Source organism: Tachysurus fulvidraco, chromosome 17 (genome assembly GCF_022655615.1).
Source record: "Tachysurus fulvidraco isolate hzauxx_2018 chromosome 17, HZAU_PFXX_2.0, whole genome shotgun sequence".
In the NCBI taxonomy this organism is placed as follows: Eukaryota; Metazoa; Chordata; class Actinopteri; order Siluriformes; family Bagridae; genus Tachysurus; species Tachysurus fulvidraco.
The window spans coordinates 5,063,234-5,089,240 of NC_062534.1; the positions used below are offsets into that span (position 1 = coordinate 5,063,234).

At 39.0% G+C, this 26,007-nt stretch overlaps 2 protein-coding genes across 8 annotated transcripts in view; both read left to right on the forward strand.

Annotated features, from left to right (window-relative positions):
• The window catches only part of stx3b (syntaxin 3b), a 21,122-nt gene extending 9,559 nt beyond the window's left edge, over positions 1 to 11,563 (forward strand). Inside the window, exons 4-11 of one of the 3 annotated variants that reach the window (XM_047802522.1) lie at positions 1,471 to 1,545; positions 1,779 to 1,849; positions 2,006 to 2,114; positions 3,104 to 3,177; positions 3,848 to 3,982; positions 5,037 to 5,147; positions 6,923 to 7,022; positions 8,138 to 9,282. In XM_047802522.1, coding sequence (XP_047658478.1) covers positions 1,471 to 1,545; positions 1,779 to 1,849; positions 2,006 to 2,114; positions 3,104 to 3,177; positions 3,848 to 3,982; positions 5,037 to 5,147; positions 6,923 to 7,009 — 662 coding nt within the window. In that variant the 3' untranslated portion in view covers positions 7,010 to 7,022; positions 8,138 to 9,282. Of the gene's footprint in view, positions 1 to 1,470; positions 1,546 to 1,778; positions 1,850 to 2,005; positions 2,115 to 3,103; positions 3,178 to 3,847; positions 3,983 to 5,036; positions 5,148 to 5,285; positions 5,397 to 6,922; positions 7,023 to 8,137; positions 9,283 to 10,847 lie in introns of those variants that run through there. The other 2 variants (XM_047802523.1, XM_027154691.2) reach the window with 2 other exon arrangements.
• Positions 11,564 to 13,967: 2,404 nt separating this feature from the next.
• Positions 13,968 to 25,483, forward strand: kdm2ab (lysine (K)-specific demethylase 2Ab). Of its 5 annotated transcripts, none has more exons than XM_047802365.1 (23): positions 13,968 to 14,157; positions 14,944 to 14,976; positions 16,343 to 16,481; positions 16,567 to 16,645; positions 16,735 to 16,781; positions 16,915 to 17,093; positions 17,178 to 17,284; positions 17,428 to 17,521; positions 17,977 to 18,130; positions 18,250 to 18,365; positions 18,764 to 18,890; positions 18,984 to 19,234; positions 19,368 to 19,445; positions 19,840 to 20,106; positions 20,184 to 20,318; positions 20,409 to 20,489; positions 20,820 to 21,086; positions 21,191 to 21,223; positions 21,767 to 22,683; positions 22,863 to 23,026; positions 23,123 to 23,269; positions 23,385 to 23,597; positions 24,525 to 25,483. In XM_047802365.1, exons 2-23 carry the CDS (start codon positions 14,947 to 14,949, stop codon positions 24,704 to 24,706), a joined length of 3,807 nt encoding a protein of 1,268 aa, XP_047658321.1. In that variant the 5' UTR covers positions 13,968 to 14,157; positions 14,944 to 14,946; the 3' UTR covers positions 24,707 to 25,483. The 5 variants fall into 5 exon arrangements, with proteins under 5 accessions (XP_047658321.1, XP_027010456.1, XP_047658324.1 ...); XM_027154655.2 differs by having other exon boundaries at positions 13,968 to 14,141; XM_047802367.1 differs by having other exon boundaries at positions 13,969 to 14,157; positions 21,797 to 22,683.
• Positions 25,484 to 26,007: the final 524 nt, after the last annotated feature.

The following is a 26,007-nucleotide window of genomic DNA, read 5'->3' on the forward strand; positions in this document are numbered from 1 at the left end:
AACACACAACATATCCTCTGCAAACCGCTCTAAAGAAATGTTATTAGGTCTAAACATTTCGTGTGTGTGTGTGTGTGTGTGTGTGTGTGTGTGTGTGTGTGTGTGTGTGTGTGTGTTAAGGGTTTCCTTAATCCAAAGACATGCCTAATAGGCTGATTGGTCTCTCTAAATTGTGTGTGTGTGTATGTGTGTGTATGTGCAATAGTTGGAGATACAAACTCCATGTGGTCTTTGACGACAACAACCTCCTCATCAATACACAATCACCAGACTGTATCTGACTGTAGGAAGGACATTCTTCGTAATAACACTCTCCGGTGTTTATAACAGTTTATAATCGTTGTCAGACCATTAACATTAGATTTGTTCAGTCGTGCTGGTGTTTACAGTCCAAACACCACCAACACACCGAGAACTGAACATCTCGCTCATTTGATGATGCAGTCAGTCAGACTATGAATAATACAATACTAGGCACCGAAGTATAACTTGGTGTAATAATAGTAACATGGATGCTAATAAAATTGAATAGCAAGCATCACTAATCATGTGTGTAAGTGTGAGAACCTCAGGCCACCGGTCAGAGTTGGTTTGTTGGTTTTTGTCTGTTTTTGTAGTTTTTTTTAACAGACACATGACTTTTCAGATATGGGTTCAGTCTTTTTTTTCGGTTTCTCACATTCACTATTATCAGTTCCTGGAAGTTTATAATGGCTTAGAAATCTGATAGCTTCTGCTCTCTCAGTGACCTACATTCCTAAATTTGTTTCACTGCTTCTTTGATTCATCGTGTATGAGCCTATCGTGTATGTGTGTGGTTAGAAACATAAACTGGATAACAATTAAAACAATGAATCTTAATGAATTACATTTTAGTCTACTTTATTAACTATATAACAGCTGTAACATTGAGGAAAACAGGTACTAATGTCATTCCTGGACGTTCCCCGAGCAGAAAAGCATAAACGCATGACGTTATTGTAAAGAATAAAAGAAGAAGACTAATGCTCCTGGCTGTGTGCCTATTTGAGCTTGGCATCACCGTGTTGTTGATTGTTTTCCCATAACAGCACACCCTGTCATGGTACGTAATGCCTTTGCTCATAGTTTCGAACATAAAGAAAGGGTTTAAAGTTTCCGTCTCATCTCAGCAACGTTTGTTAGACTAGTGTCTACAATGCATGTAGTATTTGCGCAGGATATTACATCATGCCAATATGTTCAGGTATGAGAATATCAGTGTCTTGTTATAATTTGCACAAAATAAATTAACAATGGGTTTTTTAAACAAGATTTTTCCATTACAGTTTCCTTGGTAACTCGGGCTTAGTGAGGAAGAAACTTCAGCAAAATGTTTTCCGGGTCAAGTTTTACCTCTTTGTCCAGCGCTAAGCATATTTCGCTCTTCCTCCTCACCTGAACGGTCACCTGCGCGTTTCAGTCTTTTAATTTGATCTCATTTAATTTCAGAAACACAAGATGACCTGGAGGCCATTACCAATGACATTAAGAAGATGGCCAACAACGCACGCAACAAGCTGAAGAGTAAGTCTGCACTGTGACGATGTAGGATGAAGAGAACTTTTGTCAGGACGAATGTCACAAATTAATATATATGAAATCACCTGGTCTGTAAATATAGAGATTCAGAAACACTGACAACAGTATTAAAGAACTGCTGCTGTACCTTGGAGCAAAATGTTAATAAATAGCATGTTTGTGTGTGTGTGTGTGTGTGTGTGTGTGTGTGTGTGTGTGTGTGTGTGTGTGTGTGTCAGCCATTGAGAGGGAACTTGAGACTGGGGAAGAGGAGAGAGTGTCCGCTGATATGAGAATACGCAAATCACAGGTTAGGAAAAGTCTTCAACACAAAATATGCACACTTATCAATAAACATATATAAACACACATACACACACACACACACACACACACACACACACACACACACACACACACACACACACACATAGCTAAATAAGATCGCTTGTCTTTTTTCCTACAGCATGCAGTTCTGTCAAGGAAGTTTGTGGACGTGATGACAAAATACAACGAAGCTCAGGTGGACTTCAGAGACAAGAGCAAAGGACGCATTCAGAGACAGTTAGAAATCAGTGAGAGAGACACACACACACACACTTATAAACACTTCCACGTTCTTCCACACACCTACACACACAGAGCTAGACGTGTCATTTATTTCTCTCTTCAAAAACTGTTAAAATCGTTATTTTATGCATTGTCTGTTCGTTGAGGTGACAAGTCACATGTAATGTTTAAGACCATTGTTTTACTAACACAAGTGTTGAGATCTATACAGTAAACCTTTGACTTGTAGAAATCACTTGTAGGAAAAAAAAAGGGGTTGGAATGGAATTTCAGTCGTCCAGTCAGTCATTACTCTTTACACGTATTTTCAACCGAGGTGTTTCGGAATAATAATTAAAGTTTACGTTGTCGTTGTTATTTCCTCTCTCAGACAAACTCTAAACTTTAACCTCGAAGCCCACGTCATAGATATCGGTGATCTCTGTTAACTTTACGCACCATGATCGCAGGCAAAAATGTTGCTAGGTTACTATTGTAAGGTGGGAAAAGGGGGCGGGGCTTCCACAGAATCTAGGTTTGCCATCCAGGCTTAATTCAGTGTTAATATCAGAAACGTGAACTCATTTACATAATTCTGTACAATTCTGAGTCGTATAAAGTCCTCGAATTAGAATTATGACCTTATAAATCAGCGTATAAGTGTGTGAAATTATAGGCTGTGGATTATTGAAATATATTAGCATACTAAAGCAATTTGAATATATTTGCTGAGATGTAATTGAGATTTGTCTTTCTGTTTCAGTGACTGCTTTCTACACAACCTTTAACTGCTTCCTCTCTCAGTCTCTGTGGTTTCAAAGTGTCAAACTGACAGTCTCTCTTTTTTCCTCTTCTTCTTACCTCCACACACTGAAGCTGCCATTATAGTGCTACTCCATACAGTTCATATTTGTTTTTTTTATTACATTTATTAAAACCTGTTTAAATTAGTAAATGTAGCACAAGCGTCCTTTTTGATTTCAGGCATAACACTGTGCTGTTTTTTCCTCTTTAGCTGGTAAAGTCACTACTGATGAGGAGCTGGAGGAAATGTTGGAGGGGGGCAATACAGCAGTTTTCACCGCCGGGGTAAACTGTGTGTTTTTGTGTTTAAATGTCATCTTGTGTGACTCAAGCTCCTCCAGTCTGAAGTCTGTTTAAGGGACCTAGACATATTCATCAAAATTTGATTCTTTCCTTTCCTCTGGTTTCTTGTCTCTACATATGATTAAACGTATAGAGTTTAGCGCTGAATACGTCCTTGTTAAAGTCTTTTAGTCACCAGGTAAACCAAGTGTACAGAGAAATCCAATAAATCAGGCAAACATGTAGAACACAGAGACGGCACTCAATAAATGACACTAAATATATAATCCTGCGATTATATATTTAGAGATATATATGTGTAGAACACAGAGACGGCACTCCATAAATGACACTAGTTAATATAATCCTGTGATTAAAAAGAACTAGTGCCGCTGTTGTGTAAAATCTAACGCCTCCTGACCAATCAGATTTGATCATTGGTATAAGAAGGTGTAACAAATGTTAGTCTCGTAACAATTGAACATTTTTTTAAATTCATTTTTGAATTTTTATATAGTTTGTTTCATTGTGGTGAGAAATATTAGATATTTAAAATATTTCCAAGTAGAAAGATATTTTCAGCTTTCTCAGCTTTATAATGCTAGATTGTAACTAAGACTGAGGTTTGGTGTGTGTGTGCGTGCGTGTGTGTGTGTGTATATGTGTGTTGTAGATCGTAGATTCGGGAATCTCCAAGCAGGCGCTAAACGAGATCGAGTCTCGTCACAAAGACATCGTACGGCTGGAGAGCAGCATAAAAGAACTACACGACATGTTCGTGGACATCGCCATGCTTGTAGAGAGTCAGGTACATTCCTCCGTCCATCACTCCATCACTCCCTCTGTGTTTTCACTCATTACTCGTGCACACTTTCTTTTCATCAGCCACCTCAGAAAGTCTTTATATCACTTCTTCATATTCTATCTCCTTGACTTTTCCTCTCTTTCTTCTTCTCAGGCATTTTATCTACTTCCTGTCTTTATTTTGTCCCCGTTTTCCATTTCACTCTGGTTCCTCGCTGTGATTTTGGACGCTTAAATGTGAGTTTTCCATACCGGCTCCTTTTCGCATGATCTTTTTTTCTCATTTTCTTTTCTTTCCATTCTTACCGTGTATGCATTCCCACCACTCAGAGCTTAATATTGAATCACAATTAGCTTTCATTTGAATATTTCTTTTTGTATATTTTTATATATCTATACAATCTTGTGCACAGTAAATTAGTGTTGTTCAAGGTTTATTTTGCTTGTTAATGCTGTCTGAGGGGCAAAAATCTGAAAGGTACGTGGTTGCATTTTTGATTTGTGCGATATCCTGTTTGTTAATATCAAATATGTGAAAGTATCTAACAGAGTTTTTTCTATTGCACATTTAAAACCAAGGCTTAAATTAGAACTACAGGGACTTTGGGAACTTTGTTTATTTTACATAACTATAATAATGTAATGAAGGCAGTAAAGCAGCTGAGTCATCAATACAGCACATAACAGCCCCTACGCAAGTGTGTAAGCCTGGTGTGATCTATGTTATGGGCCACATAGGGAGCATTACCAGAGTACAAGCATACAAAGAAACTAGAACAAATAAGGCTTCACCACAAGACATTGGCACAACTGAGTATAAATAGACAAACTAAGGAGAATTAAGCACAAAGCAGGTGATCACACTCGGGCAACAAGTCAAAGACTGTGGAAAACCGAAACGGTGTTTAGGGCTGGTGGGGCTAAATACGTCCTTGTTAATGTCTTTCAGTCACTGGGTAGAAACATGGTGACAGTAAAAGGTGAACAAAGTAAACCAAGTAAACCAAGTGTATTTGTGTATGTGCACGCTTCTCTCTGATTGTGTGTTTGTATTTCAGGGTGACATTATTGATAACATAGAAGTGAATGTGTCAAAAGCAGTGGATCATGTTGCAGTAGCAAAGGTTGAAACAAAGAAAGCAGTCAGGTATCAGAGCAAAGCGCGGAAGGTATGAACACACACACACACCCTCATAACACAATAACATGACTACTCCTGCTGTCTGTCTCCTTTTTCTTTTCTTCTCTCTCTCTGTCTCTCTCTCTCTCTTTTTGTCCCCCTCTATTTTTGGCTGGTCACCTGTCAGGGTGGAATAATTGACAGGATTGAGAGCAACATGGACCAATCGGTGGGCTTCGTGGAGCGGGCAGTCGCAGACACTAAAAAAGCCGCCAAATTTCAGCAGGAGGCGCGGCGCGTGAGTGGCTGAGAAATATCCGACCACGCCCCCTCTGCCCTGGCTGTTCCTTAAACTTATCCCTTCTCTACATACGTGTTTTGTAAATAATTCACATTAGTCATATTGCCTTAGAACCGAGCCTTGCATTGTAACATCTTTTTAAAATGAAGCTCACATTCCTCCACCCTTTCCTTCTATCCAGAGCCACACAAACCTGTTACTACATTTGGAGTGCCGTTGCTATAGAAATGTAATACACACCGTGGGTTCAGTGAGAGGAAAACGCCTTCCTGTGGTGAAAACCTCCAACCGCTCCACAAGAAAAAAGCATCTATCATTTATGGCACACATTACTAAACACTTTGTGGCCAGGCATGTTCACTGACCCACTCAGTACAGGTTTATTTTCTGAATGTAACCCACCCGTTTTATTAAATGTGCAGGATGTGGTTTGGGATGCAGCCTTTAGTTCTTTCTGCATGTTTATTGATTTTGATTTGCCTGACGCAGCACAAATTACAAATAGCTACCAAATTTCTCTCTTATCTCCGGCATGATTAATATTAACACCCCATGTATTGGGAAAGATTCAGATAGATGCTTTCATTGGTGAGTAAGCAGTATTGCTTATTATTTATGCAAACTGAAAAGCAGCATTGCACTCCACCGCATTGCGTCACGGTTTTTTATTTTTAATTTTTAATTTTAATAATTAAACATGTAAATGAACACGTCCATGCCACCGCATTGCTTTTTTGCTCCTCTATACTTCTCTGGCCCAGGTTTGCAAAAACTTGATGTGAACAGCCTTTTTGTGAGTACAGCTCAGGGCCTGTGAACGGACAGCGGTTGCATATAATTCTTTCGAAAAAAGTCAAATCATTTCAGCGTGTAACGTTTACACCGTATTACTGCTGAAAAGTAATGCAGTGCGAGTGTGTTAGTACATTTCACGTTTCTTTATACTTCTACGGTAATACGGCAGACAGAATGTTAATAAAAGAAGCGATGTACGTTTAAACGTTAACTGCAGTATCATAAACACTTACACTACCAAATATTCCTGCCATATATGCCAGAAATATGCTAATTAGTGCATAGTCAGAGATGAAATAAACATGTGTTGTAGCTGTTCATTATTTAATTAGCAATTAATCCAACATTCATTTATTAATACACCTGTTAATATTGTTAACTTTGCTTTACAGTTTATATACAATGACAGGCTATTTTAATAAATTCATGAAAATGAATTATTAATTAAATGGAAACCTCTACACTTGTTTTCTTATTTCTTATTTATGCTCTGATTCATTCCTCTCTTTCCATGTTTCTCTCTACTACAGATTCCGACATTTGTGTGTATATTTGTGTAAAATTGTTCTTTACGACTCACCGTTGTTTGTGTGCGTGCTCTGTACACATTCTGAACATACTGCTTTTGTTCAAGTTTCAGTAACGTGTATTTTTGTGGTTGATTAGAGACCAGTTGTTGTAGTACTGAGGATCTGAAACTAATGTCTACTGTGTGTGTGTTTTCACAGAAAGTGGTGATTATAGTGTGTGTTGTATTGGTCCTTCTGGCCATCATTGCGCTCATAATAGGGCTGTCAGTAGGACTTAAGAAATAAGTCACTGTTGCTGGTGAGTAGTTATAGGAAAGGGGTGTGTGTGGGTGTGTGGGTGCGTGAGTTTGTGTGTGCATGTGTGTGTGTCAGGGAGAGAGATAAAAAATGGGGGTGTGGTGAGGGTTTGGGATATGATGCAGTGTGTGTGTGTGTGTGTGTGTGTGTGTGTGTGTGTGTGTGTGTGTGTGTGTGTGTGTGTGTGTGTGTGTGTGTGTGTGTGTGTGTGTGTGTGTGTGTGAAGGGTTTAAGGGTGTTAATGCACTAGCTTAGGTTAAGGATTTAGGTGATTGGTGTTAGATTTCCAAACAACTTCCTGCCTCCTTGCTTTCTGAAAGTGGGTTGAATCTAGGCTTGGGTAACTGTTCACTCACTCACTCACTCACTCAACACTCACACACACCATGAGTTAATACATTATCTGCAATCTGCTACTCAAGTGTGTGTTTGTGTGTAGATAATTGTATACTGTTAACTTGAATGGGGCCTGATTAATGTACAAGTGTTAAATATTGCGTTCACGTACATGGGAATTGTGGCCCAGTTCCATTACAACATCAACATCAAAACATTACGCTTACATGTGTTTATTTGGCAAACTTTAAAACTAATATTCTGAATGCAAAAATTAACTAAAACTTAACCATAAACATGAAAGGTTTACTGTACTTGTCACCCTCTTGTTCTTTTATACCTTGTATAGTGGTAAAATCCTACAACTGAAATAGATTTGGAATTTCATGGACTTTATTGGGAAACGTCCTTAATTTGGATTATATGCAAATATTTAGCTTCTTAAATTTTTTAAATGTTATGTAAAATTAGCAGACTCTATGGCCCTGAGTTAATTGCTCCCCCTAGTGGAAAAACTAGATAATAGCGCCTTTTTTTCCTTTCTTCATTATAGCAGCCTAAAAGAGGTTTTAATGTAAAACATGGCTCCTGTTTTGTGGTTCCTGTTTTAAAATATTCCTATTCTAGAAATGCATGGTTATCCAAGCCTGTTTCATGTACTGCATTAGTGTCTTATTTTCCTTTCCTATGGCTTTGATGGGTTTTATTTAGCTTTATTTGCTGTTTTGTAATTTATTATTGTTGTTGAATCTGACTGTACTTTCTTCTTCTCTCTGGTAGAAAATTATCATCTTGGGTGTGATCTGTGCTGTGGTTTTGGTCATCATCGTTATCATCATCCTCACACAGACACTTTGAGACCACACCCATTTTTGTGACTCCTCCCACTCTAGTCAGTTATTCCGGTCCCCGTTTCCTCCATCATCCCTGCTTCGAGAGGGAAGACAAAAGATAAACACCCTTCTCATCTGTCACTGTGTCCTCATGTCCTCACTGACGATTCCTCACCTTGGCTGTATGAAATTGTGCTTTCATTTAAAGCACTTTGACTCCTGGGGTCGATCGTGAAAAGCGAACCTGTTTTGCGTAAACGGACAGGACTATTTTGTTGAAGTATGGACTGTACAGAGAAATAGACCTCCACTTTTCCTACTTTAACATTTTTAATGGTGTGCTCTACACCAAAGACTTGACTTAATCATACACGGATCCTAAATGTACTGAATTTTGTTATTTCTTATTACGAAATACTTTTATGCCTTCATCCACCAGAACGTCATGTCACTTCATGTCACGTCACATCGTGTGTGCCGTTTCATATACCTCTGTGGAACTAAGTCTCACATGCTGAGTCTCACTTGCTGAATGCAAATACACACATGGGAGATACTCTGTAATTTCAGTCGGATTTACGTTTCACAAAACACTCAGTGATGTTGTGTTTTTAGAGTTTTGGCAACACATCCATCACATGATATTTCTTTCATAAGGTCCAGTGTTTAGATCTCAGTCCAGATGGGTTGATGTGTAGGAATTTGCACTCAATCTTGAATGTTTCATTTCACTGGAATAATAATAATAATAATAATAATAATAATAATAATAATAATTATTATTATTATTATTATTATTATTATTATTATTATTATTATTATTATTATTATTATTATATTATTGTTATGGAACTTACAAGCACATCATATGTGTGCTTGTAAGTTATTATTATAAAATAATAATAATAATAATAATAATAATAATAATATTTTTAGATAATAATAATAATAATACGTATATTATTATTATGGAACATACAACCACACCTAGGAAGGAAAAAGTGGAATTAAGTTGTGTATTTAAATCACTTTCCTGTAAAAAAAAAAAAAAAATTTATGTCACTTGAGGAATAAATGATTTTATATTTTTAACTGCTGGTGGAGGTGCAGTGAGTGAGTGAGCGAGTGAATGAGTGCAGTTATAATGCACTACAAGCACAAAACCATCTGACATTTTTCCATTTGTTCTGTGATCATAATGAAAATGGTAAAATTGGACCTTTTTATAAATAATTTAAAAATATATATATAAAAACAAACTATATATAAAATATATATTCACATTATTCATTAACTAATTAAACGATTGTAATATTTGATTAATACTATAATGATATTTGTTTCTATTTTTAAATATTTAAATTAATATTAAATATGTAAATATTTTAAAGATGTAAGTTTAAAAAAAAGATTTTAATAAATATATTAAAAATAAAGGATTAGCAGTAATAACTGTAGCTGGTTGTTAACAATAAGCTAGCTAGATAAATGTAATGAGTAAGATATATTTTCTGCAAGCTGTGTAGTTATAGATGTAACAAACGTATTAGATTAGAATTAGAAAATATTTGAAGGTAAGAAGCTCGGAGAATCTCTGGTAGGAATTCCGAGTGTTTTTGGGATTTTCCCGTCAGAGGTTGGAATTTTAGTTACGCTCTTTAGTGAAATAAAGTATTACAAGTGACCTGAACACGTAAAAGCTATAGGCCTTAGTGTAAATGTAATGGATTTCCACAAAATATATTTTAATTGCTCATCCTGGGTTTGAATCGTCACATGATGTTAATAGTGTTGAAAAACTGTCCAACCCAAAGAAAGATGGAATTGAGTAGTAAGGAATGTAAAAACTTCTTAAAAAAAGAAAGAAAGAAAAAAAACCTGGCTGCAAAGTACACAGCATTCAGAATTGCATGAGTAATGATTTTTAAGCAAGAAGTAACCCATTTTGAGTTTTCTCCTCTCACGCTCATCTAAAAAGCACATTGTTGTGATACACAGCTCATAACTCCAGGCCTGGTGATCCAAACCACTGTATTTTTTTCTGTAACTCAGATTTCAAAAGGTTATCAGGCTATCAAGCCAATGCAGCTGTGTTCTAGCTCTGTGCACAAAGCGTGTGGTCTGCATGATGACGCCGCTGACACACACACCTGATGTCCTGAAACATTCACACACGCATGTTTGATTCCAATGTATCCCAAAAGCCTGTTCATTTGAGGTAATGAACACTTGTTAGCAAAATTTATAATTTATGTCATCAGATTTTTAATAGTGCCATTGACAAAAGAAAAACATATTGAAATCGTCAAGACAGGATAGGGAAGCTGTCACAAGGTTGCGATGGGCTTTAACAGGAAACGTGGAAAACACATCACACGACGTCATCAAACTTATTAACAAATTTAAAAAGACTGGATGTGTTGTGGATCTTTAGCATTCGTTCCTTTTTAAGCACCTACACATCCTTCCTATTTTATTCCTTGCCCACAGTAATATCCACCCCCGACCCTCCATAATATAAAAAATAATCCAAAAATAAAAACGAATAGAACTTTTTTACATTTCATGTACATGTAATTATTTATTCTTATTTTAGACCTGCTTGTCTGTCTGTGTGTTCTCTTTGTCTGTCCAATCATCTGCTTTTCCTTTTGTAGAAGAAAATGATGATCATGTTGTGTTGTGTCATCCTGGGGATAGTTGTCTTTTCCTGTCTCTACAGCTTCTTCTCATAAAGTTGTGATCAGGTAAAAAAAAGGCTATGAATTGCTAATTATGAAGGTTCATAACAATGTGTCATCTTTTATAGGGATTCGAAATTATAATATGGTATTATCCTACCCAATGTCTGTCAAATTTATATTCGCTTCACAGATTATATTTACATTGCATATAATTTTCTTTTACCACAACTTTCTTTGTTTTTTGATGATTTCATTAATACTGTTGAATTGACAACAAATTATACAAAAGTAATTCAATAATTCACACATTGTTGTTTTTTTTCCCCCCAGGATTAAAAGTTTCACACCGAACTACTGTCAGATACATGTAGTTTTCCTTGTTTTCTCCTACTTTACTCTATTACTTTGGGCTTTCTGTGTATAAAATGTTATCATCATCATCATCATCATCATCATCATCATCATCTTCATCATCATCATCAAACCTGTCTGTCAGTTAAAATAATCAACATGATATTTGGGATATTCCTTTGACTCATTTGAATGCACAGCCAGAATAAATTTAACAGAGAAAAAAAAATTTCTCTAATGAAATATTTGTGGTAGTTTGTATGTTTGTCTGTATTCATGTTTTGTATGTATAGTACTATTCCGATATAGAAGTTCTTTCATAAAAGGTGGTTGCCATATTGTTGGTGTGTGTGTGCTATCCGTTTCTGTGCATGATGTAATAATCTATTAAATTTACATGAATACAAACTCAGTAATGCATTGTCTTCCTACTCGGTAGGGGATAGTGGGGTAAACTGTAAAACAATCGACCACCCCGATCAGCAATTAGTTCATGATAATATTTAGGATTGTGCTCTTTTCAACCACCATGCATTCAAACTACAAGTGTTGTTGGTGTTAGCAACATTCAGGGATGTGGCACCTCTGTGTTAGCAACATTAAAGGTGGGGTCTCCGTTGTTTGAGAGATGCTTCAGAAAGCGTTGGGCCGGCAAACAAAACAAAACAAACGTGTAGCAAATGAGCAGAAAAGGGCGTGTCTTGTCAATATGGGTGGAGAGAGTGTTCAGTGAGCATGTGTGACATTAGCAGAGAGCGGTTTTAACATTGACATGGTGGATAAAAACAAAGAAAGAAAGCGAAGAAAGGCTTACGATAAGGCAAGAAGTAGGACCCATGTTAATATAGGATCAGCTTTCCAGCGCTGGAGAGAACTGAAGGAGCGGGAAGGACAGCGATGGGACGCCGATGTTGCTTTTTTCCTTCTGGATAGGTGAGTAACGTTGGTTTTGCTTTGTTTCACAGAATTAATATATGCCGTCCTTTGCATGATTATGCTTGTGTGTCATTTTTGCTTGTTTGTTTATCTGCAATCATATTGTTCTTCCTCGGATAAGCGGTAGAAAATGAGTGAGTGAGTGAGTGAGTGAGTGAGTGAGTGAGTGAGTGAGTGAGAGTGAGTATTGTTCTTCCCTTCAGCTATGATAAAGACACATTTCTTTCCATTTGTTGCCTGGGTTACATATGTATGTATGGGCGGAGCTATCAATACAGGGGTGGGACCCATTTGGGTTAGGGGCGTGTTTGTTTTGGTGATTTCAAATGTCAACATTGGCTTTCAAACAACAGAGGCCCCACCTTTAAGAGATGTGGTAGCATAGTGGTTAAGGTGTTAGACTACTGATCGGAAAGCCATGAGTTCAAATCCCAGGTCCACCAACCTGCACTGCTGGGCCCCTGTGCAAGGCCCTCAGTTGTATAAAACTGATATAAAATATAAGTCACTCTGAATAAGCATGTCTGCTAAATGCTGTAAATGTAAACGTTATAGATAACTATAATGTAAACATTATAGTTATGTAATGTATAACTATAATTATACAAATAAAAATATATAAAAATATATAATTATAACTATAATGTAAACATTATAGTTATAGATAACTATGAGATTAATGCATATTCTCTACTGTTATCTGTTTCAGCAATATTAAACTAGAGTAATTATAACGAATAATTAATTTAAGATAAATAAACGCTACCTTGTTTACTGTTGATGCTGTGATCAGCAATTCTGGTTTGACATCAAGTGCTAATCTATGGGATAACAAGACCATTCAGAGTTTCTGAGTAGGAAATATTTAGGAGACTTTTGTTTTTTTCTAGTCGGTGGTTTGAAATCCTGAGTTGCGAGGTTGAGTTGGATGCAACATCACTGCACATGCTCAGTAGCATCCTCTACCTGCCTGCAAAAGCACATCAACTCACAGCACTAAATAATTCATCAAATGACAGAATTTGTGGACAGTCATTTTTTTCTCATTGGGTGAACATTTGGTATTTTGTATGAAAATGATTACTATTTGTGTGACTGTCAGTTAGTGTGATTGAAGGTTTGCATGGCAAACCTTAGTTAGTGAATGTAAATAGGTCAATTTTAAGATCAGTGTGGAGTTGGTTATAACGGTGTCACTATATGGTTTCTCTTACTTAAAAGGTGGCTTCCTTTGTGGAAAAACTTATAACTGTTATTCATATGACTTATGTATCATGTTTATTTATTTATCACCAAAAGATGATGATAAAACAGATGATACAACCAACCCCACCCATGGTCCACTCAATTTATTTTTTATCTCCTTCGATGTTAATGTAAAACTTAAACCTGTTTATTAGAAACATTTAACAGACCCTCTTTAGAAGCATTCATGAGCTTTTGGTGATAATTAATAATCCCACTCAATAAAAACACTTTATTATTTACAGTGACTCTAATAACAAAACCAATTTAATCCTAAACCACAATTTCTTCATAGGTAATGTTATTTATCCCAAACGAAATTTCGTCTCTTTGCTGAATCTTGAATTTAATTTCGTCTTTAATATTTCAATATTAAACTTCACACATTAAAGCCCGCTGTCTCTAATAATAAAAAATATACCCGACGCGTGGTTAATCCCAGACCTATACACGTGAATGACGTGGGTGTCGGCCAACCATCACGACGTAAATCTACATGTCTGACGTTTGATTGGTCTAGCTGATACAGAGGGCGGGGCGTAAATAAATTGTGCACGCCGTGTGTATGTGTGTAATGACAATCTTGAAGATGGCGGATTGAAGCGGACTCCTTTAACTTTATCCTATACAATAATAAACGTATTAAGAGCGAGATTGCGACAGGATGAATTTCAGCTACAGTTAGGGAAATATCCAGTGTTTCATCGCATTAAACTGAAATACAGCATTATTCCTGTAAGCTTCACCTTAGGTATGGTTAAAGGTAGCTTTGCTAGCTTGTTTTGTTTCCAGGCTGCTAACATTGTGTTTTGCTAACGCTAGCTGGGTGTTAGTGAAATGCTAACTGGCTAGTTTTAGATTAGCCGCTAGCATTGTTTAGTATTTCGGCTTTTATATAACTGTCGACTTCCCTACCTGCGTTATAGTATTACACTCGTCTTAATATAATAATAATACATTCTGATGTTTGTTAAACGCTACGTGACAAACTCAGGGGGTGTTAAAGCGGCAGGTGGAGTGTTCGGCTAACACCGTTAGCTTCGGATGCTAACGTTTTTTTTCCTGTCACGGATATCAACGGTTTTTTATGAGTTTAAAATGTAACGTAAAGAAACGGAGTTAAAAATAAAACCGGTTCGATTAGTCTTGCTTAAATCGCGCTTAATAATAAAAACGTGTAAAATGCACACCGATTCCCCAGTCAGAGCCACACAGCTGATGATAATCCTGTATTAGTCTTTTGTTTCTACTTTTCACAAGTAACTTTAGTGTCCTTTTGATTTTATCATCATCAGTTCACTCGTCTTTATATCCTGGAAACGCATTGTGTGCGGATTATTATGGTTTTAAAGGGCCACTAAAGCAAATCTGTCTATTTTTAAATCACACACGATAGGTTAGTGATCGATTTGTCTGTAGTCTGTTGATTGACGTTTAGTTTTTAATTGTTTGTTGCTCGTTTTGCTTTAAACCACACGATATGTCACGCGTAAGGTTCTCAATACCAAACTGAATCTTGTGTGTTCCTTTTTTTCAGGCAATGGAGGAAACCCGCTACAGCAAACGCCTGGTAAGTTCATTTTCTACTCTCTATTCGATATGAAAGCAATCCTGAGTGTATAATTCTCAATAAAGTATATAAATACCTTTTATATATGGCTAAGGGTTTGTGGACACCTGATCATCGCATCAAATCTCAGATTGAGTCTCTTCTGGGATATTTTGAAGCGTGTCTGTGGAGTATTATTGAGGTTTGGTACTGATGGAGATCTTAGGTGCAAACAGTGTTCCAGCTCATGTGTTGAAATCGGAACAGCTTTGTGACTCCTAGTTCTCTTAGGGCCTTTTTACACCTGGTCACTTAATGTGTTTTCTCTGATCCGATAGCTATCTGATTTGTTAAAACTGTTCCATTTACATTAGGCCACATAAATGCGTCTTGGCCAATCGGATATCAATTTGATCTTTCTACTTCTGCCCAAAATGCAAATATATTTTACCTCATTTCTGGGGTAATTGAAATGGAACACGTTTTGGTGTATGCGGTTTTCAGAGTGCAATCAAAAAGAAGACGATAAAACTTGTTACGGCGGTTACGCTACAAAAAACAGCATTTACTGTTTGCTGCATTTTCGCTGGCGGCAGCAGTGCATTTTAAGACCCAGCGAGACACCTGGGTGAACGTATTTCCGTTTGGGAGGAGTATAGCGCTGACGTATGTGGCTTGAAGAACCACATTCATTTACACCTGTCCAGTTTCATCTGAAATGCGTCCCAGACCACCTCCTGAAGTGGTTTGAACGACTGGATTTATATCCGTCTCAAAAACGTTTCGGAAGGCATTTAGGTCTGGTCTTTTTATGATCGGATAGCTATCTGATCACCGAAAATGCATGAAGTGACTCTTAGTGAAGGGAAATCATAACGCTGCTGTATACAACGACATCCTATACGATTTTTTCCCTCGGACTTTGTGGCAACAGTTCAGAGATGAACGATATACGGATGCAATGGGCATGTCGCTTAACGTGTATGTTTCTCAGATCAGAATGTGAACTATAGAAAAATCGTTTAAAAAGTAGATAACTATAAAGCATATTAAGTATCGCAACGTTTGTGTTCAGTCATTAATTCTTTAAATTGGCAGGGTTATAGTATTTCAATTAAGAAGAAGAAACAACTAAGTATTAGAAAACAATCATCATAAGCATTTTCAGATTCATACAAGAACTGTACCACCAAGAAATACCTTTGTTTCGAATAGGGAAACAAAATTTAAGTTATTTAAAACTAAGTTATTTCATGATTAATTATCTAGGGTGGGAGCGTCTGACACTATTGTGCAAGTATGAGTGCATTTAAGGCCATGATAGTCCTGGTTAATTCAGATTAGTTCAAGCCTTACTGTTCACTCAGCTTCTCCACTGTGTGTTTAGCGGACAGGAACACGTAGGCGCTACCAGGACGATGGCATCTCGGATGATGAGATCGAGGGGAAGACGACTTTTGACTTGGATGAAAAGCTTGAAAGCAGCTACTTTAATTCAGATTTGGTCAAAATCATGGATGGAAAAGGTTGGTTTAAACATATTGTGCTGAATATTACAGTCTGCGTTCCAGTCTGTGCATCATGTGTTTGTTTGTGGTCTCTTTCCTGCAGACTTTACTTTTGAGTACATCCAGCGGGAGGGCCTCCGGGACCCCATAATCTTTACTAAAGCAGACGGCCTTGGCATTCAGTATGTTATTTTTTTTATCCGTCTCTCTCCCTGCTGTTGCTTTTACACAAACTCGGCTTTTTTGAAACCAAGTTTCTTTGCATTCTCAGGATGCCCGATTCAGACTTCAGTGTGAGTGACGTGAAATTGTTTGTTGGTAAGCATTTTCTTTTCTGATTTTATTTCTTTTATTTATATCTACATGTTAACACAGAACAACATGCAAACATTATGGCTATTTTGCTTCTACTTGCTTACTCTCCAACATGCTCCCTCCATCTCTCTGATAGGCAGTCGAAGGATGATTGACGTGATGGATGTAAGCACTCAAAGGGCGATGGAGATGTCCATGAGCCAGTGGAGGAGGTATTATGAAACTCCAGCCTCAGAAAGGGAGAAACTGTACAACGTCATCAGTCTTGAGTTCAGCCATACGAAACTGGAGCATCTTGTCAAGAGACCTGCCTCAGTAGGGCATTTTTTTCATGCACACACTCACATAAACTCGACTTGCTCCATGGGAAATCCCTGACCATTTCCTTGTGGCTTTCAGGTTGATCTGATTGACTGGGTGGATAACATGTGGCCACGGCACCTGAAGGAGAGACAAAGAGACTCCACCAACGTGATCACTGACATGCAGTATCCCAAAGTACAAAAGTGAGTGACAGATTCGTAGTGTTTATGGCTTATTCAGCCTGTGGTGATTTAACAGAAAGCTCAGCTGCAAAATCTGCTTCTTGTTAGACACACACTAGCATAGTTTATTTGGCTGTGATGGTAAAGCATGTTTATCTCTCTAGGTACTGTCTGATGAGTGTGAAGGGCTGCTTTACAGACTTCCATGTTGACTTTGGTGGCACATCAGTCTGGTATCACATCCTGAGGGGCCGCAAGGTGAGAACAGTACACACTTGTTTTCTTCTGTTACTGAGAGCGCATTAAGCGGTCTCTGAAGCTGGATTTTACAAATAAACATAAGTTGTTTATCAGTGTTTTGAATTTTTGTATATCAAATAGCCCCAAAGCACACTACATTCTATCCAAGTGTAACCTGCAGTTTGTATATGGATTCACTTGATGCAGTTGAACAAAATCTGTAAAGACAAGAAGCCATTTGGGGCTCTTTGGGGAAATTTCATGCTAACCGATGTTTGATACTAATGGTGGATTGGTGAATACAGACTTTTTATATTTTCTGAAGATATTGTTAATGATGGAATTTATTTGGAAATAGAATCCTGTGCAAGAGTCTTATATTCACCTCTCTTGCACAGGGCTTATCTTTGAATGTCGTAAATGTCCCAGTTGTTTGTTATTCACTATGTCTTGTGCTCCTGGTTAATCCTTAGGTGTTCTGGCTGATCCCACCCACACCACACAACCTGGAGCTCTATGAGAACTGGGTGTTGTCGGGAAAACAGGGTGACATCTTCCTCGGGGACAAAGCCACAGCCTGTCAGCGCATTGAACTAAAACAGGGTTACACTTTTATGATCCCCTCAGGTGTGTGGAGACAGATCAATAGCTTGCTTATATTGAAATCCAGGAATGTTTCATGTAATGTTGAGGGTTACATCATCAGTTTGAGTGAAAGAAAACCGTCCAAACTGGTGTGTGTGTAGGTTGGATCCATGCAGTATACACTCCTGAGGATACTCTGGTGTTTGGAGGGAATTTCCTGCACAGTTTTAACATTCCGATGCAGCTGAACATCTACAGTGTTGAGGACCGCACAAGGGTTGGTTCAGATATTAGTCCACAGTATATAGATCCAGTTTTGCAAGAAAGTTCTCTTTGGGAAAATTTTGCTAATGTAGATTATATTGCACTGTTGCATGTTTTTGCACCTGATGCACAGTAAAACTCAAGATCTGCATTTAAATGTTTTATTACTGAGAAATTATATCTTGCATGGAGAGCATTTTTCTTGCCTTTACAAAGCTATATATATTTATTATTACTTTTTTTTTATTCTGATGAGCATTGAGAGACTTTACATAGTTCCAGCAGTTTTTTTGACTTTGCAGCTAAAAGGTGGTGCAAATATTAGGAACAAGTGGGAAAACTGTTGTCAGACGTACACAATTAATATTCATTTATTTATTTTTCATAACAGATTTTTGTTTTCATCTCCAGGTCCCAGCTAAGTTTCGTTACCCGTTCTATTACGAGATGTGTTGGTATGTGTTGGAGCGTTACCTGTACTGTCTGACCAACATATCTCATCTAACACCAGAGTTTCAAAGACACTCACTGGGCATCGGTTAGTACAGACACGCACATCTACACTGACGTTTCTGTATTAATTGGCACAGTTTGTATTATAAGCACACTCTATTTATTCTCATGTATGCAGGGCTGAAAAAAGATGACTTTGCTAAACCGAATAACGAGGATGGCGATGAAAAATTGGAGGTTAAAGAAGGTGACGAGGAGGAAGAAGAACAACTCTCTCCTCCGGCCCGACCTGGAGTGAAGGTTCACCTGACCCCATTTGAGTTGGAGGGACTTTGGCAGCTGCTGCACAAACTGGAGGAGTTGCCCACCCACAAGAAGTGTGTACCTGCAGGGATCAGAAATGCTCCAGCACTTCTCTGTGACATTCGTGTGCGTAAACTACTTCACTAATTAATAACCGCTTTTAGGTTTTTGTCTGACAGTTATTTCTTTGACATCTGCACGGAGGCTTTTTTTATACTTCTTTGTATTTAATCTAACTAATTTTATATTGTGTCTGCAGACTCTGCTAGAAGAACATGCCAACGATGATCCAAAATTGTCTTACACTGGAAAACCCATTGTCACATGGCCTAAAAGGGTAAGGTGTGATTTTTACTCTTCACTCCTTGTAGTCGGAACTGAAATGGTTGCACGAATACAATACAAGTGACCGTCATTGTTATACTACCCAGTGACACTATTTATAAAACCAGCATAGAGACTGTGCTGTTCATAGCAATGTTCTTGGTTACTTATCTGATATAGTAAGTGACAAAATACTGCTTTAAAGGCATCAGCAATGTTAATAGGGTCAGTGTCACACTCTGACTTTTTTTATTTTGGCGAAAATAAATGAAGATGACAGATGTTTTCAACATGGTAAAATTCCTAGTGAAGTTTCACCCCAAATACGTGACTGATAAAACCTGTTATATCTAAATATCTAGTCTGTTCAAACACCTAAATTAATTTTTTCTTCCTTTTTTTTGCAGCCCTCGTGGTATATGCCACTCCCTCCCCCCCCATCTGCAATGTATCGACCACGCGCTTCAGGTTCGGCCCCCACAATAGCTCCGGTGCCACGGCCAACTAAGCCTGCATCTTCTATCTCTGCTCTGAGGAAGCGGCGTGTGCGTTGTAAGCGCTGCAAGGCCTGCAGACGCTCCGAGTGTGGAGATTGCCCCTACTGCAGGGACATGAAGAAGTTCGGCGGCCCGGGTCGACTTAAAAAGTCCTGCATTCTCAGACAGTGCCTGGCTGTGAGTACTTATTCTGATTTCTGGGTCTGTCTTCACCATTTATTACATTACAACTCTAACTCCAATGCTATCTATAGCCGGCGCTGCCTCTGACTGCCGTCTGTGCCATATGCAAAGAAGGGAGCCAGGAAGACTCCGAAGGCACCCAAACCACTCAAACACTCATGGAGTGCTCTGAATGTGGTCAAATTACACACCGAGAATGTATAACGGTAAACAGAAGCATGAACACTCTTTGAATTGTTCGGATGATTCATTATGATGATAAATAAGCTGATTGTTATTTTTTTTATGTTTTTAAGGTCCCAGGGGAGGGTGTGATCAATAATGATCTTCCCAGTTGCTGGGAGTGTCCCAAATGTGTCCAGGATAAGAATACAGAGGTAGGATGGTGGTGTTCTTTTACACCACACCATTGCTGCTCAAAAACAGTTTTCTTTTTTTGCAATAGGCTAAACGACACAGCTCATGTTAATGACAAGGCACAAGGCTGTGCAGCAAAAAGATCTGTCAGCACTGGGAACAGGAAGGTCTACCCTCAGAACTGACCAAAAAAAATGTTTTTTAACATACTTTCATACTTCTTAATGAAGTTTTAACTGATGGGATGTATAAATGTAACATCACTTTGATGGGATGTCTAAATGTAACATCTAATCATTTTTATTGCTCACGTGGGTTGAAGCATCATTATTTTTTGTATTGTGTGTTAGTCTTCCAGCAGCAACTCAGAAGAAGAATATAAAAGCACTGTTACAACTAGCTCGCCAACCTCCGGTCCTCCTGCTAAGCGGGCGTACAGAGAAGGCATTGGGGTGAGTGCTCTGCGTTTGGGGCGCAGGGGTCAGCCTTCCCCGTCACCCTCTTCCCTGCCTCTGACTCGCTCCCGGCGCCAACCTCCACCCTCTCAGAGAATCCTGCTGCAGCACCAACAGAGTCGCAAAAGAGCTGGGGCACTGGAGCGACAGCACCGGAAGAGGGTAAAGATAAACATGTACACAGGCTTACACACTAATGCACACAATACACAGCGCTTTTTATTCTTTACTCAAAAATTTTCTTTTTTTTTTTTTTTTAAATGCAGGTCAAATTAGAGAGAAACAAACTCTTCCAGTCTGTAAGTCTTACGTCCTTATGATGCTCGAACAAAGTGTATACTCCGCTTCAGCCTCCTGAAACTTTTTTTTCCCATTAGTCTGACTGGTCTATACTGACAAGGACATTTTGGTATCTGTAGATGCAGAATGCTATCCTGTGCCCATGTTTTCATTAAGAAAAGTGTGTCAACAAACATGCACAAAGCTCATTTTGTACAAATATTTGATGAAACAAAATGGAGAGGCTGTTCTGCTAATGGCCAGAGCTCCACATTTAACTGTTGTCATTTGAGTGCAACTTAATTTTAAGGAAAGCATGTTGGGACTATATGAAAAGTTAGCTATAGTAGTTGTGGGTGATGGGCATATTTTTTGATCTGTTATTCTTGGTATATTTTGTTGTCCAAATCACATTGTTTTGCGACACATACTGTACCCAAATTGTCCTTGTGAAAAACGCGCTCATTGTGCTCACCTTCTCTGTCGCTTTCGCTTTCTGCTCCTTTGCTTTCCTTGCTTCTGTCTCGTTCTTTTGTTCCCTTTTCCGCCGTTCTGTCTCTCAGACACGGCCGTCTGTCTCCGTTTCTCCAAAGCTTTTGCGCCAGCGGAGCTTGCAGAGAGGGAGCATGATCAGGGCAGGACTCGGAAGGGGCATGTCCCGCAGGAGAGTCGTGCCATCTTATCAGGGAAGAGAAGTACGGTTAAGAAGCGAAGCAAGTGGCGGGGCTCTGAGGGGAAGGACGGAGAGAGAAGAGGATGGCGATGACCATGACAAGGAGGAAGAGAATGTTAAGACTGAAAGAAGAGAGAACGGGCTGGGAGGTAAAGAGAATCGGCCACAGAGATATGGAGGAAGGCCGACGGAAGAGGAGAACAGGGAAGCTCAACAGAACGAAGAGCGGGAAACCGAGGCGGAGGAGGACGGAGAGCAGACTCGCTCAGACTCTGCGGTGCCCGGCGATGAGACCAGAGATCAGAGGTCATGTGTGACCGTGACTTTGCAGCCTTCACGAGGCAGACGGGACCCCAGCACTATTGTCCCCAAGCTAGAAGCGAATGTATCATCCGTAAGCCACACCCAAAGCAACAACGACTTCCAGGGCAAGTCCTTGCTACGCCCACCGCTTCGAGGTGATTCGCGCCGTGTTGATAAAACTCAATCCCACTCAAACTCGCATGTGACCAGGTCACAACTCCAATCCCCCACCCTTACCAGGGGCGCTTCCAAACACGCTAATGTCAGTCAGAGTTTAAGCTCTAGCTCCAGAGAGTCCCATCACAACACGACACGAGAGAGAAATGGGAAGAACGTGCGACCGGAAAGAGGGAAGCCTCCTGCCACAACTTCTTTCACATCACCTGAGCAGAATGGCACAAGTGAACCAGGCTGGGGCAGGCTGGTGTGGGTGTCTGTCTTCCGCTACCTGACTCGAACTGAGCTGTGTGTCTGCATGGCTGTGTGCAAGAGCTGGTACAAATGGTGAGTACATGATGCATAAATGTACCAAAATATGTAATATAAAGCAATCATTATAATTGCATAAAATGGTTTAACTCGAATGAAATACTAATTTGCATTTTAACTAGTTTTTGCTAGAAATGGCAAAAAGAGTGAGGGGCATTCTGAGTGTATTACAGTGACACTTTGTGTTGTAACAGGGGGTGTGATAAGCGCTTGTGGACACACATCAGTTTGAGCCGCTGCCAGTCCATTAGCCCACAGGCCCTTTCCGGCATCATCAAGCGCCAGCCGGTTACACTGGACATGTCCTGGGCCAAGATATCCAAGAAACAGCTTACTTGGCTCATCAACCGTTTACCAGGTGCACACATTGACACAAGAGACAAACCGTCTCTTATAGGTTTGCTTTCAAAGGCCAGGTCCACCCCTTTACTTACCCTCTTCCCCTTATTTTTAGGGTTAAAAGATTTGGTGCTTTCAGGGTGTAACTGGACATCCGTCTCCGCTCTGAGCTCTCCCAGCTGTCCTTTACTGCGTTCACTAGACCTGCGCTGGGCAGATGGAGTCAAAGATGCACAGATCAGAGAGCTTCTCAGCCCACCAGGTAACACACACTCACACAGTCCTTTCTGGGAAAACTAAATTTCAGGACGAACCTAAGAAGTGGTTTACATTTATTGCAGTAAAGTTTTAGACACAAGTTATTTGTGTGTGCGCAGGAAGTAATAACCGTTCACAGCTGAGAAACATGCAGTGCTTGAGGCTATGTGGTCTGGAGGTGACCGAAGCCACACTGAGGCTGATCCTCAGGCACATGCCCCAGCTGACGAGGCTGGAGCTCTCACACTGCCCTCTGACCGACAACGCTCTCAACCTCCTTACTGCTGTGGGCTCATCCACACGCAACACACTCACACACCTCAACCTAGCAGGTACCTGAATACACACTTAATGCTTTGCACTTTGTGCCTTGTAGGAAGTAGGGAATAGAACACTTAAACTACACAATAGAACACTAGCATTACTAAGAAAAAGGGAGCCAGCAGTTGATGCAAACTACATGAGTAATATTTGACACTGTTTAAAATGATTTAGCAACTGAATGCAGCTTGATGTATAGTTTTGTGTTCCTGATGTTAGCTCCTAGTGAAAAACGAAAGATAAACCATGCTTCTTTTGACCAGTTAACGACAGCTTGTTGAACTATTCTGTAAAAGCTGTCTAATGCTGACTTACATAATACTCAGCTGGATAGATGGATATTTAATTTGGACATTTTCTATTTTTCTACTTAGGAAAATATGACTATATCTTACTTGCTTATAGATGGACCAACTAAAGTAAATTGCCCCAAATGTGAACGTGAGTGAATGTGTGTGTATGTTAAAACTGATGGCAGTCCTGTTTTGCACCTAGTCTTCCTATGATCAACACCAGATCCACCATAAGTGTGACCAAGTGTTTAATGAAGATGAATGAATAAATAAATTTTAAGCTACTGTATAATTAAAAATCTGTCTGTTCATCCACATAAAGCATTGGACACAATGACCGGTCAGTGATTAATGGAAGACTTTGTATTATTCCTCTTCTGTGGTAATGGTACTGAGATTTTAGGGTAGTAATAAAATCTCTGCTGTTACGCTGCAAGGTAAAATGCATGTTCTTGTTGGCTGCTGTCAGTAATGTGTCTAAGTATACACTGACAGACGAGCGTATGGGAATTACTACTTTACTGACAAGTCCATACATATTTCCTGCCTATGGGCTTAGATTACAGTGGAACTCAGACCTCTTCCCCCCTCCATCTCTCTCTCTCTCTCTCTCTCTCTCTCTCTCTCTCTCTCTCTCTCTCTCAGGTTGTAGCCGTCTGACAGACCACTGTCTAGTGTACCTGCAACGTTTGTCCTGTCTCTCTGTGCTGGACCTGCGCAGCTGTAAAGGAATCTCCCGACAAGCCTGCGAGAAATTCATCTCTGAGCTGTCAGTCAATGCTCTCTACTGCCTATCGGACGATAAACTTATCCAGAGAATATCCTAGAGCCTACTTTTTTCTGAGAGAGACAGACTGTTTGGGTTGGCTGGGTGGTGGCAGAGTTGTGTGTGTGTTTGTGTGTGTGTGTGTGAGAGAGAGAGAGAGAGAGAATATTGCAGTGTGTGTATGTGTAGGACGGTCAGCATGATTGCTCTTTTTGACTGCAATTCATGTACAGAACGTCATGATGGCTGAGCCCAAGGCATCTGGAAGGGGCTTTATGAAAACAAGACTCAGCGACGGCTGCCCCCAATTTGTACTTAACTCATTTTCTTTTGGTCTGCATACACTCAAGTTCAGCAGTTGGCAATCATGGTGTTACAGGCCTGAGAATTCTCATGGGCTCTTCCATTTAAGAGTTTTAAACAGGTGCTATTCCTCAACAGCCTCTTTTCTATTCCAGGGCAGGTCTGTAAATTGCATGCCTCTCCTGATCCCATCCCCTCCTTTTCCACTCTTTCTAACTTCTGTCTTCTTTACTCCAACGCTTCTGTTGTTTGTAGCAGCGTAAGGGTGTCGCGTTTGGTTTCACTCCTGTGCTTAACCTCTGAATTTATTTTTCAAGAGGAATACTTTTCAGTTCTTAATTCCATTCTCTCTAGTTACAGAGTACAGATATATATAAATATAAAAATATATATACACACCCTTGTGTAAATGTATTCCTCTCCTATAGTATGCCAGAAGAAGAGTCTGTAGCGTTGTAATTATTTTTGGATTTTTTTTTTCACTTTGGTTGTTTTTCAAAAAAAATAAAATAAAATAAAGAAAGAAATAAGCTAATATCTTGTGCATGTATTGTTTTATTACTCTCGCACGAGTGGATTTTGAGAAGGGAACACCGCCATTTCATGATTCTTACAGAACTATCAGTTTTTAATGTTTAACAACTTTACCCCACAGTGCTCTTGAATTTTTAAATCTGAGTGATATATGTATAATGTGTATATATAAATGTAGGGGTAAATTTTGAAGTCAAAGCATGTACTCATAAGAGGGTGTCAATATTATATACAGAAGCTGTCTCCAATGTCCGCACTATACAGCAGTATAATGTTTTTTATTTGTGTGACCGGTGAGGGAATGGCTGTTTATAGCTGCTACATGATCTGGCCAAAAGTTTGTGGACACCCGGGAAAAGTCTTCCCTGAAGAATGGAGATTATTCTTACAGCAAAGGATGCAGTCTGTTCAAAAAGTGACCTTGGTGTATGCAAAGTAAAACTGAATTAAAATGTACGGTTTTATGTACAGTCTTTAAATATATATATATATATATATATATATATATATATATATATATATATA